At 51.1% G+C, this 16,082-nt stretch overlaps 1 protein-coding gene across 1 annotated transcript in view; it reads right to left on the reverse strand.

The window, feature by feature from the left end:
• Positions 1 to 2,255: 2,255 nt before the first annotated feature.
• Positions 2,256 to 16,082, reverse strand: part of LOC104405779 (protein kinase C beta type) — a gene marked incomplete at both ends in the record, with an annotated part of 33,339 nt that continues 19,512 nt past the window's right edge. Inside the window, 6 exons of the mRNA XM_010014629.1 lie at positions 2,256 to 2,363; positions 2,604 to 2,684; positions 5,949 to 6,087; positions 8,018 to 8,080; positions 8,962 to 9,053; positions 13,298 to 13,471. Coding sequence (XP_010012931.1) covers positions 2,256 to 2,363; positions 2,604 to 2,684; positions 5,949 to 6,087; positions 8,018 to 8,080; positions 8,962 to 9,053; positions 13,298 to 13,471 — 657 coding nt within the window. The remainder of the gene's footprint in view (positions 2,364 to 2,603; positions 2,685 to 5,948; positions 6,088 to 8,017; positions 8,081 to 8,961; positions 9,054 to 13,297; positions 13,472 to 16,082) is intronic.

Genomic DNA, 16,082 nt, shown 5'->3' on the forward strand with positions numbered 1-16,082 from the left:
AGCTTCTGTTCACAGACAACCTGCTCACCTGGAAAAGGGCTGCTTTGCTCAGGCACAGTCAGACCCCTCCATATGGGATGGAAAATAGTTGAGGGCTTGTGCCAGTGCCCAGGAATGGGAGCCTGGCTCCTGATAACCAAAGCAGAGCTCAAGAGAGCAGCGCTGAGCTACCTGCACCACGGAACAGCAGCTCCAACATCAGCCTGAGCTGACAGCAGAGGAGGGAAATGCTCCGTTTGATCTGCTAATTGCTGCTGACTGTGAGTCAAGGAGCTGCGTCCTGGTTAACTCTCCATTTGCTTCCCAGCCAGTGATCTCTGATGAACGCTTGTTTCTTGGCTCAGGCCAACACAAGGCTTTCAGAACCAAATGCTTTTCATCTCCGCGCTGCGCAGCAGTAAGCGATGACTGGCACCGGTGTGCAGAGTGAAGCCGCGTGGGAACACCACCACTGTTTTGGAGAGCAGTGAAATACCAAGCCCTTCACATTTCGGAGTCGAGGCTTCTCCAATTGCTTGTTCTCTGGACTGGTATCAGTCTGGGTTTGTGCCTTCTACCACATACAACACAGGCAGCGGGGCATCCGTGCCCCTGCAGTTCACTGGGACATATTTCACTGTGCTCCAGGGGAAACGTAACTAGTTTATTTCCAGCTCACTGACAGTTCTTAAATACTGCACTTATTTCTAATTGAACTTTCTGGTGTAGCAGTTTGGTGGTGACAAGGAATGTCACAAGTTTGGGTGCACTTCCTGAAACAGCAGCTGTACAAGGGGAACTGCCACTTCCCTGCAAAAACCCACAGGAATTCACAAGAGCCAAGCCCTCCCTGCATGGCTGAACATCCTCCCATGCAGCCTCCCAGTTCCCAAAGTGAGAAAAGCCACTGCAGCTACACCTAGCAGATGTTTCAGTCATGGGCTCTTCTCGTCTATTTACAGCGTTCTCATTCTGACTGATGCAACAGCAACGAAGCTGACAGTGAGATTCAACCCTGTTCCAGCCTCCCCTCCCTCAGGCACCATGGTATAACGGTGTCCACAGCATCACCAAAAGCATCTTCCCTCCCTCCTGCCCAGCCACTGGGCTTTCTCCTTAGGCCCCAGCCAACAACAGGAATGAGAGATGGTAAGAAAGCCTGTGGAAATTCCCCCTCCAGTCACCAGGGTTTCTGAATTAAGGACTTGATTTTCCTACATTCCATGAAGGATGCCTGGACAGCATCCCCCTCCCTGGGCCCACAGGATCACCTGCAGCAGCTTCTCCCACGGGACAAGTGAATACTCCTCTTTAACACCAGTGCTGAATCCTGGCAACACTGGGAAGAGGCTCTGAAATGCCGCAGTGGGAGCGTGAAGCGCGAGATGTGTCATTTGTAGATAGAAACACTATTTTGAGACACAGAAAGCTCAGATGTTTTAAATATTAACTGTTAAAAGCAAACATTTTTTAAATTCCTACACAAACACATATTTATAGCACCGTTTGACACTGCCTGGCCAGGATGGGGCTTGGTCCCAAGCAATAACCACATGCACAATAACATCAGGACCTAGCCAGCCTTTATTCATCACAGCTCAAATCAGTGCAGACTGCATCTAAGTCTTGCCTAGGGCCGGCCCATAGGGAGCTCAGGACACAGGGCAATGCAAAGCCTCACTGCAAATTGAGAGCACTGATAATGGAGATACTGCCCTGACCCAACAGTACTGGGGCACTAAACTGGAGGTGGCCCAAGGGACAACTCATTGCAGCTACATGGAAACTGCTGCAGGATGAAGGGTTTGTATCTAATCTTAGAAAAAACAGTTAGAAACCACAGGCATTTTCTCTGAGCATCATTTTCTTTTTCAGGGAAAGAAGTCTAAAGCTTCCCTCTTGGTACCTAATGGGGAGCAGGGTCTCTGGGCACAAACCCCACATCCCAGCCAAGGCTCCCGTTTCCTCCTGACCTTCACCTGAGCACAGACAGGCCAGCCTTCAGGTCCTACCTGCATTTCTGCTCAGTGTAATGGCACAGAACAGATCTAGGTGCTATTTTTACTTGGTTTCTGTACATACACACAAACTAGCACAAGTTGTGTTGTAGGAGCAGAGCACAGCAGAACACAACTGGGTTTTGCCACATTCTCCCAGAGGAGAACAAGGAGAGCAAGGAGAAGCTGGGACCATGCACGTAGGTCTGCACACTGCTGGAGGTGCATGGACCCATGGCTGCACTCCTCCCCCCCGGCAGAACACGGGCCAGCCCTTACCCCTTTGCAGATCGCCACAGCCTCCTTGGACATGGACTTGGGGTAGGCGACGTTGTGCTCCATGATGGACTGGAAGAGCTCATCTTCATCTTCCCCCTCAAAGGGAGCCTAGAGCAAAGCAAACGGAGGTTCAGTGGCATTTCCTGGCTTCTGAGCTTCCATTTGCTGCTGTGATCCTCAGCCATGAAGCCAGCTCTGGATGCACTGCACCGTGCCCTGTGTCTCAGTGCTGCATCACCAGCACCTAGAAGACACTCCCCACCTCCACTGTGTGCCAGCAACAGAACAAATCACAGCTCACAATGGAACCGAACCCAATCCCATAGGAATCAATTACAATTCAATTACCTGGCCAGCTAACATTTCGTAGAGCAGGACGCCAAATGCCCACCAATCCACAGACTTCCCATAGGGCTGATAAGCAATTATCTGAAACAACACAAACAGCAAGGTTACACTCTCATTTTTAACCTGTTGGCACAACACAAACCCGTTTCCAGTTGTAGTCCAGGTCAGAAGGACAATGTCGTTTACAGAGACATCAGTCCCTGATGCTGCAATTAGAAACAGTATGTGGTAGACAGAGGGTTCAGTAGCTTTAAAAAATCATCAGCCTTCAAGTGTGCACTAAATATTAGAAACAGAAACAGAATATTTGCTGTGATTTGAGACAGATTCATTCTGATTCAGGTGGAACTTCGTATTCGCTGTGCTCTCCAGCCTGGGAACAGCCAGGTCCAGCAGAGCAGGAGCCATTCCCACTCATCCTCATGCCCTTTGGAGTTTTTCTTCCCCACTGACTCCAGTGCAGTTGGTTTGAAATATCAGCACAGAGTTTTTCCCTGTGTGGATGGTACAGGGCCCTTTAAAACAGACTTGCAACATATGGCCAGCCAAACACCTCTGCATTCCAGGCTGCCAGTTTGCTTTCTGGTACTTGTTGAGGAACATCCCTCACAAATAACCTAATAACTGACAGCCCTACCCTCACCTGAGCAGTGTGTTGGAGTTAGGATCTAACTTTGGGGTTTAGGGTTTTAAATTTAAAGACATCAGCATTTATTTGGGGTAAGGCACCAAACCAGGAAATGTATTTTCAATGATTCATTCTGCAAAACCTGAAATACCCCAAATTTCACCATTGTATGACCTGCAGCAAAGCCACCCAATGAACCTGCCACCATACAGTGGGTGTCCTCACCAGTGTGTGTTGGTGCTTTGGGGTACCTACAGCTGAAACCCATGAAGGGTTTCAGCCACCCTCCATCCACATCCGAGGGGAGCAGTGACAGGTCCCACACAGGGACCACAGGAGGAGCTGGGCTCCCGCGGGTCTTCCAAGCCCTGGTTTAGCTGCTGGGTGGCTGGTGCTGGGCGTCACAGAAGTGCTCAGGCTTTGACAGGCCCCAGGCTCTGCCATCTGTTACTTAATGCAAAACAATTATGTGATGTATTCATCCTAATTGCAGGGTTCTATTCCGCAAAGATTCCTGCACTCCAGCACAAATGCAAATCATATGCTAATCATGGGAGAGTGTACACAGCAATCCAGCTCCAGAGGACTGTCCCCAGGCAAGGCTCCAGTCCCGTGGGTAAATCACAGAATCACTGAATGGTTTGTGTTGAAGGGACCTTAAAGCTCCTCCACCCCCAACCTCTGCCCCGGGCAGGGACACCTTCCACTAGAGCAGGTTGCTCCAAGCCCCTGTGTCCAACCTGGTCTTGAACACTGCCAGGGATGGTCCCTTCAGCCTCAAGAGTCTTCATGTTCAGCAACTTTCAAAAGACCTCTGAAGTGTTGAAAAGGATCCAGCCAGGGGGTACATCAAGATGCAGGGTAGGTGCTGCCACCCCACATAAGAAGAGGCGAGTTCCATCCTGCACGATTAGACAACAAGGCTGGGTCCAATCTTCTCTTCTGCCCTGGTCCTGGCCCAGCCACACCTCCAAACACAGTGACACAACCCCAACTGCCTTGATAGCATCCTGAGGTCTGGCCAGACCTTCCCACCAAATCAGATGCTGACTTTCAGCTCTGAATTTCCTCGACCGAGCACACTTGAAGTTCCTCCCACTTGTTCTTTAGATGATCTATAAGAGCTCTGGGAAACAGAGGTGTGAACTGTTCACACCATAAAGGCCTTTAAAAAAACAGCCCTTCAGAGAAATCCTTGCAGGAAAGCATCTCTGCAAATTGAAGCCACTGATGGCATGTTGGGGAAGGTCAGAACTCAACATGCTTTCTTGCGAGGGAACCACATACATGGGGTATCTGCACTCAGTACCTGTGCCCTTGGCATGTAGAGCTGTATCTTAGAATAGAAAAAGCCCTAAAAATGGGTCAAGCAAGTCACAGGACATTTTTACCCTGAAGATGTGTTGGCTTGAGAACACTGCAGCTTCCTAATGGAGGAAGCATGGTCCAGAAGGACCCCTCTGGAGGGCTGCAGGCTTGGCTGCTCAGCTGGAGAGCACAGCAGAAGGGCATCCCCCCTATTGCCATCCACAAAACAGGGGAGGTGTAAATTCACTCTTTGAGACCCACTACAGCAGATTTAACACCATCCCTGTGTACTGTAGTGATTTGCATCCTCATTTCCCGTTTTCCGTTTTGATTTTGTGGGGAAAAAACTTCGAGCAAGGAGAAGAGAATGAGCTGAAGTGATAATGCTCAGGCAAATACCAAGAGAACTGGCCATTTGTTCTGCTTTGAAAGAGCATTAATCACACAGCAACTGAGCTACGGACCAAGAGAACACCAATATCAATCTTGGTAGGATGTGGATATGTAACACACATTGGAATGAGTAATTAAACACTGCTGTGGCTGCAGCCAGACACAGTGCAGCTCAGCACACAAGTGCCTCTAACTACGTCCCAGCAAAGAGAACCTCTTCCTCTAAAATATTTAAATGAATAAATATTAATCTCATAATTGAAAATTCAGTGGAGGCAGAAGATTTGAGAGGGAATGGACATTTGGGAATAGTTACCCACCTGAGTTTCACAAGGCTGACATTAAATGGCACCCCATAGCACTTCATGTGTCATGTATGACTTTATCATATGAGTAATAACCAAATGCAAAGTCATTTTGGAGCGTTCTAGAGCTGTAGTCAGGGAGCCTCCCCTCATCAGACACACAGCCCTTCACTGCAAGCAGCAAGCTGGAGAGATCTAAAGGTTTCCACTTCACATGGAAATATTATCTGCTGATAATTCCATTTTTCCCACTGGTCTCATTGTGCTGGAAGCGCTGTCACACACAGTGAGGAGCAAAGCTGAGCTCCGGAGCTCATCTTCTCCAGGAGCAAGGAAGCGTGTGAGGAGCAGCCCTCAGTGGGTTTGAGCATGCCAAGGACCAGACAGGCATGGTGATGCCAGCAGCACAGGCATGGCAAAAACACCCGGAGAGGGAAAACACACTGCAGGGAGACCAGCACGGAGGATCTCTGTACTGCTGAACAGAGGAAGAAGGGCTGATAGCCAAGAGAGGCAGATCCAGCATCGCTGCTTCCTTAAGGTAGCCCCTGGGGACAGCCAATGCCAAGGGAATGGACTTCCCAGCTGATGGTGAATTCACTAATGTCCCTGTTCCGATCAGCTGCCCAAATCAAGGTCATCCCATGTTAAAGAGCAACAGCCACGCTGCTGGAACACACACAGAGCAGCGGCTGCCTCTGCAAGCCCTACCTCAGGCGCAATGTAGTCTGGAGTGCCGCAGAAGGTCTTGGTGGTCACTCCATCCCAGATGTTCTCCTTGCACATGCCGAAGTCTGCGATCTTTATGTGCCCCTCGCTATCCAGCATCACGTTGTCCAGCTTTAGGTCCCTACAAAGCAAAGCAGAGCAATGACACAAAAGACCACACGTGAAGCCACCCAGCAAGGACACAACTTGCTGGCTCCAGGAGCCCTCCTGCGAGTGAGCTCTGGCTTTGTCTCACACCCAGGCTCTTTGCAGGATAACATTGGGAAAATGAGTACCAACAAGCCAGATCTCTGTCAGGATGAAGTGTTTACTTTACTTTTAACCCACAGGAACACCATGCTGGGCAAATCGCTTTTAAGTGTGTGACGGGAAACACTCTCATCTACCAGGGAGGCAGATTTAATAGATCCATTTTTTTGCACCTATGGAAATCAAAGTGTACTTAACGCTCACCAGCGATGAAGAAGCACCTACTCAGCAGACATCCTGCATCACCTGCGCTATGCTCCCCCGTGGAAGTACCAATCACTGTGCTTCTCTCTGATCCTCAGCCACAGAATATCTGTTACTTGGACCCAACCACACAGGAGCTTTGCTCTTCAGCACAAACTGCAGGGGACAGTTTCAGAGCTCCTGATCTTATCCCGGGCCCCTCCAGGGGGACTTTGAAGGACAGTTCTGTAGCCAACACTCAGCATTTCAGGGGCAATTTGTACATTACCAGCCAGGTAATTATCCCACAGTTCTGTGATCTGGGACATTCCTGGCTTATGTTCTGTTCTGCCAGGCATTACTCAAAGGTCTCCAGTTCAGTTTTGGAGCATGCTGCAAGATTTCTCTGGCCTGAGGGCTACAGTAAGCTCCAAGGCAGGTGAGAAAGCTGGAGAAGGGCTTTGGACAAGGGCCTGTAGGGGCAGGACAAGGCTTTAACCTGCCAGAGGGGAGATTGAGATGAGCTCTTGGGCAGAAACTCTTCTCTGTGAGGGTGCTGAGGTTCTGGCACAGGGTGCCCAGAGAAGCTGTGGCTGCCCCATCCCTGGCAGTGTTCAAGGCCAGGTTGGACACAGGGGCTTGGAGCAACCTGCTCTAGTGGAAGGTGTCCCTGCCTGGGGCAGGGGGCTGGAACTGGCTGATCCTTATGGTCCCTTCCAACACAAACCAGTCTGGAATTGTATGACCCCATTGGGAATAGCCTGCTCAGCAGTGCCATGGGGCTGCACAGTGCACAAGGCTTACATTAAGTAAACACCCAGTAAAAGGAACAGGATAATTTACAACTTCTTGCTGTTTTCTAAGACTGTTTTATCCAATTATTGTGTCAGTTCTTAGAAGCCTGACAGGCCAAAGGCAGACAGACACAGCCTGGATGTGGAGGAAGGAAGGAAGGAAGGAATGGCACTGGGACTGACAGACCTAGAATCTCTCTGTAGTGGCTGATGGCAAAAAAAATCTCTCGCATCAGGTTTGCTCCACTTCTTTCATCTTCAGAGCAGTCTTCAGCATCTCCTAACTTCAGTAGCACAGCTGGCATCTCTTTTTTGCAAAGCACTTAATGGTATCTGACAGTCACTAGGATGCTTTGCTCTACCTTGGGCTCTGGGAATACTCTGGAGCAGGGATGAGGAGCAGTAAACTAGTTTCAGAGCTTAAACAGGGCCTTGTCCAGCTCCATTAATAACATAAATAAGTGCAGATAAGCCATTCATAAACACTAGTCCTAGTGTTAATGGTAAAAGAACAGTGCCCTGCAGCAGAACAAGTGACTCAGCATCAGTCCATGCTGCCTGGGAGCGTTTGTGTTGTGTGGGTTGAAATGCAGGAAACAGAGGCAAGAATGGAACCAAAGCTGCCTTCCTGTGAAATGGGGACAAAGACGGGGACCTGCTCCAAACCCAGTGACACTTTGAGGCTCACAGCCCTGGTTTGGGTGGCAGCTGCCAGACCCCAACCATGGCAGGAGCATCACAGAGCCCTGCACAGCATCACATCCTGACACCGCCCCGGCTGGAGACCTCAGGGGGCAGAGAGGAAGGAGGAACTTGCTCACCTACCGGTAAATGATGCCTTTGCTCTGCAGGAAGAAGAGGCCAATGGCTATTTCTGCTGCGTAGAATCTGCAATGAAAGGTTTGAAAGGGACACCCATAATTAAAGGAGATGAATCGAAGTGAAAACCTTTCCAATGCAATCGCACCAAATGAAAGGCGTGGGGCATATGTGACCAAAGGATAAAGACAGCACGACATAAACCCACCAGACAAGCATCACAGGGGAATGACACAACCTGGCATTGCCAGCCTGGGCAGGGATGTGACCAGGCTGCTGTGGGCTAGCAGGGGCTGTCACTTCACGTTACACAAATTCACATCAAGCGAGAGCTGTTTGTTACTGTGCGCTGGCAATGTGGCTTGAGAAGTTATAACACGCAGTGCCACTGCCTTCCCTAAAGAACATTCTGGGTCTTGGAGGACCCTGCCAAGAGCTCAAACCACCAGCTCACACCCACCAGGCTCTGCTCGCTCACTGTGTTCTTTATTTAAGCAGATGAAGGCTTTCACAAACACATTCTGCTCTGTCCACATTACACGGAGAAGGAGCCAAAAGACAGCAGTTAACAGTCAGGTTGGCAACCCCAGTAGAGGAGCCAAAGACCCAATGTCCCTCTTATACCCTGGGAAGGGCACAGGGCAGACCTGGACGAATGCTCCAGGTGTCTTCCAGGAGCCTCCAAACCCCCTGCCTGGTGCTTTTTTGAAGGTCAATTATTTACCTCTCAGCGGTGCAACGTGTCCCAAAGATGAGCTGGAGGCACCAGCACCCTTGGCACCAGGCAAAGAGTCATCTTGCACCTTCTGATTCCTGCTTTCCTTTCCCCTCCCTTTCTGCCCTGGACCTGCTCCACAAAAGCCTGTGGCTTGGACTACCCTTCCAGCTCTATGACAAAGGTACATCAAATACCTACCCTGAAGGTGCCAAACGAGGGCTACTGAACTTACACAGCATGTGGCTCTTTAAACCTCCCAACCTGCTGGATCTGGTACATTAAGTCCCCACCATTCACGTATTCCATCACAAAATACAAGCGATCCTAGAGGAAAAATAAAAGCAAACAATTAGCAGCTGAATTATCAGTGCAGGGAATCCGCAGGGGTCAGAGCTGACAGCTCCAGCCTGGATTTTTCATGGCAACACAACTGTCATCATTGCCCTCCCCAAGGGCTGCAGGTGAAGCTGGTGCTCACACAGAGCCCATCAGACACATCTACTAATTGCTTTGCAATGTTCTGGACCTCTGCAGGCAGATCTGTCGGGAGGGCAAGTGGAGGAATTCCTAAAGCAGCTTTTGCACTTCCCATTAACAAATCTGTTCCCATTCTTCACCGAGGCCATTTGCAGGGTGCAGGAGCAGAAACCTCCCGCTGGTATTTCCCCAGGCTCTGCACAGCTTCAATCAAGAGATGCACAAGAGACAGGAGCAGCCGTGCACAGGCAGCGATCAGTGTGATTTGGTCAAGCACCAGGAGGGATGAGCGACATTCCCAGCATCCCAGGCTGAGAAGGTGAGCACACGCTGCACAGACCTGGCTGATGTGGGGAGGTGGAAGGAGGCTGCACCCCTTTCCTTCACCCCTCCCAGCCTGTGCCGAGGCTGCACTTAGTGTCCACACATCGTTAATTAAGCAATTGTTAAGGGTAGAACAAACAGGTCAATCAGTGCCTTTGACACCTGCAGGTAGATGCGGTCACAGCCACCAAAGAGCACCCACTGACTTTGCTCTAATGTGTAGCACGAGCTTTGCTTTCATTAGTTCTCTCCAGATGAAAGCACTCCTCCTCTTCCACACCACAGAGGTGCAGACCTGAGGAATTCCCAAGCAAGCTTCTGAAGGGATGTGCTTTGCTCTGCACCACACTCGCGGCTTGCACTGTGCTCTGCCCTGGAGCAGTGGTGAGCTAGTGGGGGTGTGGAACACACAGCACAGCTCCTCCATCCACTGGAAGTGCGAGTCCTGCTGGATGCAAGCCCAGTCCTCGAAACACTGCTGGGAATTCGAGAAACTGTGGGCGATGATCAATGCCGAGAGCAACAAGGCAAGAAGCAAGACTTGAGCATTCCCACAAAACCAGATTAATAATCCAAAAGCAAGTGCATCTTATCACGCTGCATCCCAAACAGAGCCCTGCAAGTCCTGAGAGGCTGCAGCGATCGGGGCAAGTGGGAGCTCCACACCCCAGCATCTTTCCCTGGGAAATCGTGCCCTTGGAACACCTCTTCCCTCTGATGTCTCACAGCTCTTTTTTGGAATTGGAAATGGCTGTGAGGAAAATCCTGCAGAAATGCCAAACCCACCAACCTAAACCACTGCAGGATGTTTCTCAGGGAAGGAGGAGCAGCAGCTCCAGATCACCTTCTGAGCGGGTCCTCCCTGCCAGCAGACATCTGTGCCCAGACCTGTGCTAGTTATGGATGAGGACAGCAAAGTGCTGTGTAACATCAGGCTTGAGTCACCCTTCTTACAACAAGCAGCTTCCTACAGCCTTTGAATACCAGTCATGGGGCCTGGATGTACAGGAGCCCAAAGCCATCCTGGGCTGCCCCAGCCTTTAGACCATGGAAGGGGAAGACACAAAGGCTGGAGCAATGCAAATGCTTCAGGGGAGCAATATGACTTAATGGTAGAATCCCAGAGTGGTTTGGGTTGAAGGGACCTAATTAAAGCTCCCCCAGCTTCACCCCCCTGCCATGGGCAGGGACACCTTCCACTAGAGCAGGTTGCTCCAAGCCCCTGTGTCCAACCTGCCCTTGAACACTGCCAGGGATGGGGCAGCCACAGCTTCTCTGGGCACCCTGTGCCAGCGCCTCAGCACTCTTATAGTAACTCATAATATTTCCCATTCCTCGTTTCCTCCTTAAATAAACCTTTCCCTGCGTTTCAGACAGCAGGATGAGCAGCCCAGAAGATATGCAAATATGATCATTAGCACAATAAGGGCTATGGAGTAACATGGGTAATCAGCTCCTCCACCCACCACAACCCCAATGCACAGCCCACCCTGACAGCAGGACAGCCTCAAAGGTAATTAAAGACTGCACCAAAGGGGCAATCAGGCTGTGTAAAACATGTGGCACTGATGGCATAGGAGAGATGTTGGCTTATCAGATGAGTGGGAATTTGGGAGCATATCCCTCTCTAATGAACAGCCTCTGCCAAGGCACGGATCCAGCACAGCAACAAGGCACAGGGCAAGGTCACCTTCAGAAGGCAGTGCCATGCTTGTCCCCCTGTGACAGCAACTGGAAAGTGAAGCAATGCTGTGCTTATTGCAGCTGCTTCCTAAATATATCGATCGACTTCAAGTAGGAAGAATATTAAAGAGATGGTCTCTTGAAACAGGCAGCTGAGCTCTAAAAGCAGGATTCGAGCTTTCCTCATTTGGGTGGAGAAGAGAACGCTGGTGCTTCAGGGAGAAGAACTGTCATGAATAAAGCAGCCAGATGGCTGGCGAGCCGATGGGCTGGAGGGAGGAGGGACATGGAAAGCTCTTGTCTACAGCAGAAAAGGATGGGATCTGTCCAGGTCTGGAGCATCCAAACTCACTGAGCAACAGCAAGTTACAGATATGTAAATACCCCCTTGCAGGGAGCTGGTAAAACACCCCCCACTTCCCTGGGAGCCAAAATGCAACTCCTGGGGCTCTTTGCAACACCCTCCTCCTAATTGCCCAGCCCTTTGGTCCAGCTCCTGCCTGTGCCCATGCTGGGAACACAAGTCAGAGCCAGGGCAACAGCCTCGTTCCCCATCCACCCGCTATTTATCATGTCTCAGCATCACCGCTGCTGCTGTGCCCTTCACTGCTGAGCCTCAAGGGGAGTGAGGGACACCCCCAGGAGCCCAGGCACTGACCCAGCAGCTCTCTGGGGCAGAGCACTGCTCAGCCAGACCAGCCGGGGCTTCTCTCCTCCTTCAGACCCAGGCAGGAGCTCTCTCATCGCTCATCTTACCTTCTTTAAAATGCAGATTTGGGGCTTTTCTCTCTCCCACCAGTCACTGACAGCCCTGGCTAAGAACTGCGCTCTGCACTGTGCTCCCAGAAATCAAAGTGCTTTGTGCCAGCACTCGATAATACACCCTGCTATACTTTTTGATTACATTACAAATACGATTACTATTAAGCTACTGTAGGTCTGCCAGGAATAATCCTGCGCTGACTCACTTGAGATGCCAGAGAGATGCTGTGTGAAATAGCTTCTCCTGCCACAGTCTGATTGCTGTGCTGCAAAGCCGGTCCACGGGCTTTAAATACACTGAATGTGCTCCATAAATGAAATTCCTGGGATAATATTAAAATGTAATCCTCCTGGAAAGCATTGTCATCGCTCTAAAGGACTGTGCAGAGTCCCTCTCACTTCCCACTGACATGTACCTGGACATTTTCATTCACAGGTCGCTCATGGCTGAGCAGAGATTGTTTTAAAAGTCCCCTGTCCCCTTCCCTGCTGTCCCTTTCTGCTTCTGATCTGAACAAACTCAATCACATGCCTGTTTCAAACTGAATTTCCTGTGGTTTGTATTAGGTTTCGCTCTGTACTTGGGCTTTTGATCAGCAGAATGAATCCTAAGGTAAAGCTCAGCACTTTGTTATCGGATCACAACAGCTGTGGCAGGTTGAGGGCCACTTGAGGGGCTGGGGAAGCACGTCCCACACCACCACCAGCTCCTGATGAAACAACCTCAGGAGTGCAGATATTGCACGTTACAGCCTCCAGTTTAACACACACACACATAGAATCCCAGCCTGGTTTGCGTTGGAAGGGACCTTAAAGCTCCTCCAGCTCCAACCCCTGCCCCGGGCAGGGACACCTTCCACTAGAGCAGGTTGCTCCAAGCCCCTGTGTCCAACCTGGCCTTGAACACTGCCAGGGATGGGATGTGTTGCTCATAGAGACACATTTGCAAGGAAATTGGACAAGTTGTGAGGTTGCCAAGGCAGAAAATACTCTGCTGCTTTGGCAAGTGCAGTGATGTTCATCAGGAAAGAAACGTGAATGAAAGCAAAGGTAAGTTCTCAAGAAGCTAAAATGCATGACCAGGGCAGAAGTCTCTACAGCTCCATCCCCACAGCTCCTGGGTGCCCTGCAGCCATCCAGAAAGGCACTGGTCTGGGTAACTGCTGACACTGGGTCTCTAGAAGAGAGTTTCTGCCTATAAACTCACCATGATGCCAAGTGACTAAAACCCGTTGTGCAAAGTGCCAGCCTCCCCCTGCCCAGCATTCAGGGTGCAGCAGGGTCCCCTCTGCCCGGGAACAGGCTGTGGCACTGGCACTTACCATGGTCTGGAAGCAGGAGTGGAGCTGGGTCAGGAATGGAGGCTTCCCGGAGAGAGCCAGGACGCGCTTTTCAACCATCGTGCACTCTACATCATCGTCCTGGATTACAACGTCCTTCTTCAAGATCTTAACAGCATAGAGCTCGTCCGTGCCCTTCCTCTCTGCCAGCATCACCTGCACGGGGAGAGGACATGCAATGGGTAAAAGAAAACATGTATCTGCAACACTCGTATCTTGCCACAGCTAAGGGTTAAAATAACACCTTGCTGCTTATCCTGCAGCTCCCATTATAACCCCAAAAAGGTGCTGAATGGTGCAGAAAGCTACCAGTGGTATTTCCAGAAGTATCTGGAACCCCAAGTCTAACAAGTAACACTTCTACATCCTTGTCACCTCATCACCTCGAGGAACACAGACCAAGGGGTTGGTGATGGCTGAGCCACCAATCACCCCTCGTCACCTTCCACCCCTGAATCAGGCCCCAGTTCAGCACCCTCAAGGTGCAAGCAGCATCAGGGCAGGATGAAGCGTTAAAAGCTTCAGGTGGAAAAGAATCAGTATATAGCCAATAGTAAGAAAAACCAGTAAGATTTTCTCTGCCTCACATCCCCCCCACCCCCCAGCAATACACACAGTGATCAAAACCCAGCTATGTGCTGGTCCATCACTCAGTCTAAGCCCCGCTCATCCAGCAGAATCCAACCTCCCATTTTAAACCAGTTTCACCCATGTGAGGGTTAATTTATCACAATGAATGGGATGTGCTGCTTCTGCTGGTGCAATTTCCCCTGTTAATCCCCATCAGCCTCAGTGAGGATGCCCCAACCACGCTCCATCAGTGTAAGCTGCTCCTCAGGCTGCTGCAAAACAGGCTCTGACCTTGCTTCCTTCTCCCCTCCTCGCACTCGCTCATCACATTAGATTCGAGTGCTCAGTGGAAGTGAATTGTTTTCCATTCAACAAAGTCTGCTGAAAGCCTCCAGTCACAGCAGCAACATGAGTTTGGGTGTTTTGAAAATAAGCTCTGAGAAGCCAGCATCACTGGGGTGGAACTGAAATGCATTTCAGACTGGAGCAGATGGGCAGAGGAAACGTGAGCCCGTCACACAGATGACTTCTGAGACACTGAAGATGGTGGAATTAACCCTCTTGTCCATGCCAGACAGACACAGGGACAGAGCCCTGAGCTCCCTGCCGCAGTGTGCCTGGATTCCCCACGGAGCCCTGAGCATCCCTTCAGAGACAGAGCTGCGGCAGAGCTGCCCAATTTGGGGTTTAGGGTTCAGGTAGCTCTGTGCCAGCCCTGGATCAACAAGGCAGGGGATACAGCCTGAGGACTGGGGACAAGGCAGCGAACAGCCCAAGGTCTTCGGTGCTCACCCACTTGTTAGAGTGAAGATAACACTACGCTGGGAAGAGCCCCATTGGGAACACACGGCTCTGGCTCACTCAGGCACTTGGCTCGTCTGTGCCTGGCTGTCCTTGACACGCTGCTCCTCAGGATTAGCTGGGAAAGCCACCAGAGCTCTGCAGTGCCAAGTGCTTTGGAGAAGCCTCTGACATTCCCATTTCCATCAGCAGGGCTGGGACTGCAGCAGCCACACGCCGTGGCTCCCCCCTCGTGCTCATCCCTTGGCAGTGCTGAGCAGCAGCCTGACAGCTACAGCGGCTTCAGGAGCTCACTGATTTACTCCCTGATGTTGGAAGAAGGTTGAGAACTGGAGCCTAGAGCTGCTGGGGTGCAGCCCAACAAGACATGGCCACTGAGACCAGATTAGTGCTTCCTCCTTCCCACTGGCAGCTCCCTGAGGAGTCTTGCAGCAGCCCTTTGCACCCAGTGATGAGTTCAGAGCACCCACCAGCACGGGCAGCCTGGTGCCCTGCCTGCAGCCAGGGCAGCAGCCACAGCAGCTCCCCGCAGAGCCGGCACCTCTGCCCTCCATGCACAAACAGACCCTTTCAGTCCATCACCTCCAGTTATCTTCACCATTTATATGTGAGTTGAGATTCACAAGCCGCCACGGGCAGGTGCTAAAAGCCAGGGCTGGTTTCTAAGTGATAAAAGCAGATGGGCTTTGGCCATCAAAGTTGGCGGAAAACGAGAAGCAACTGCTCCAGGAATGCAGCTTATGGGAAGAGGAAACTGGGAGTAAGTGCATTATATGCAACATCAATTATATACAGACCTAACTCACTATCATAACCCTTTCAGAGTAACTAAACCAGGGAACCCCTGAGCGCGGTATATGCTATATTGCCCCAGAGGAAGCACCGAGACATCCATGTGTGATCCCTACTGGACAAGGGATGTGGCTACCACCACCCCTGCACGCTCGGGCTCTGCAGCACAGCGAGACTCGGGGGCTGGCTGGTGCACCACAGTAAATGCAAACCACTGCTCCAGGGCATACATGGGCTGCAAATGTTTCCCGCAGCAGCCTCCCAGTGACGTGGCGATCCCGAGCCACAGCTGAGCCAACCAGCCCTGCTTCACTGAGATGTGAAAGGAAAAGGGCTCTGCAGCTGCCTGAACCCAGCTGCACCCACAGCGAGGAGGCCCAGAGGGAGAGTGGGTGTCTGGGTGCGCGCAGAGGATGCTGATACCCACACGTCATCTCACATCTGGGCTGGCAGAGCGCGCGGCTCCAGATGCTGCCGGGGTGGTGTAAGGACTGTCAATGTGCGCATGCAGAAGGGATTGCAGGCTCTGGTCCACAGCCAGCCGCGAAATACCTCCTGCACCCTGTGTGACAGGCACGAAGAGCAGGCTTTGGCGGTTTTCCAA

The sequence above is a fragment of the Nestor notabilis genome, unplaced genomic scaffold, assembly GCF_000696875.1.
Source record: "Nestor notabilis isolate BGI_N333 unplaced genomic scaffold, ASM69687v1 scaffold7450, whole genome shotgun sequence".
Classification (NCBI taxonomy): Eukaryota; Metazoa; Chordata; class Aves; order Psittaciformes; family Psittacidae; genus Nestor; species Nestor notabilis.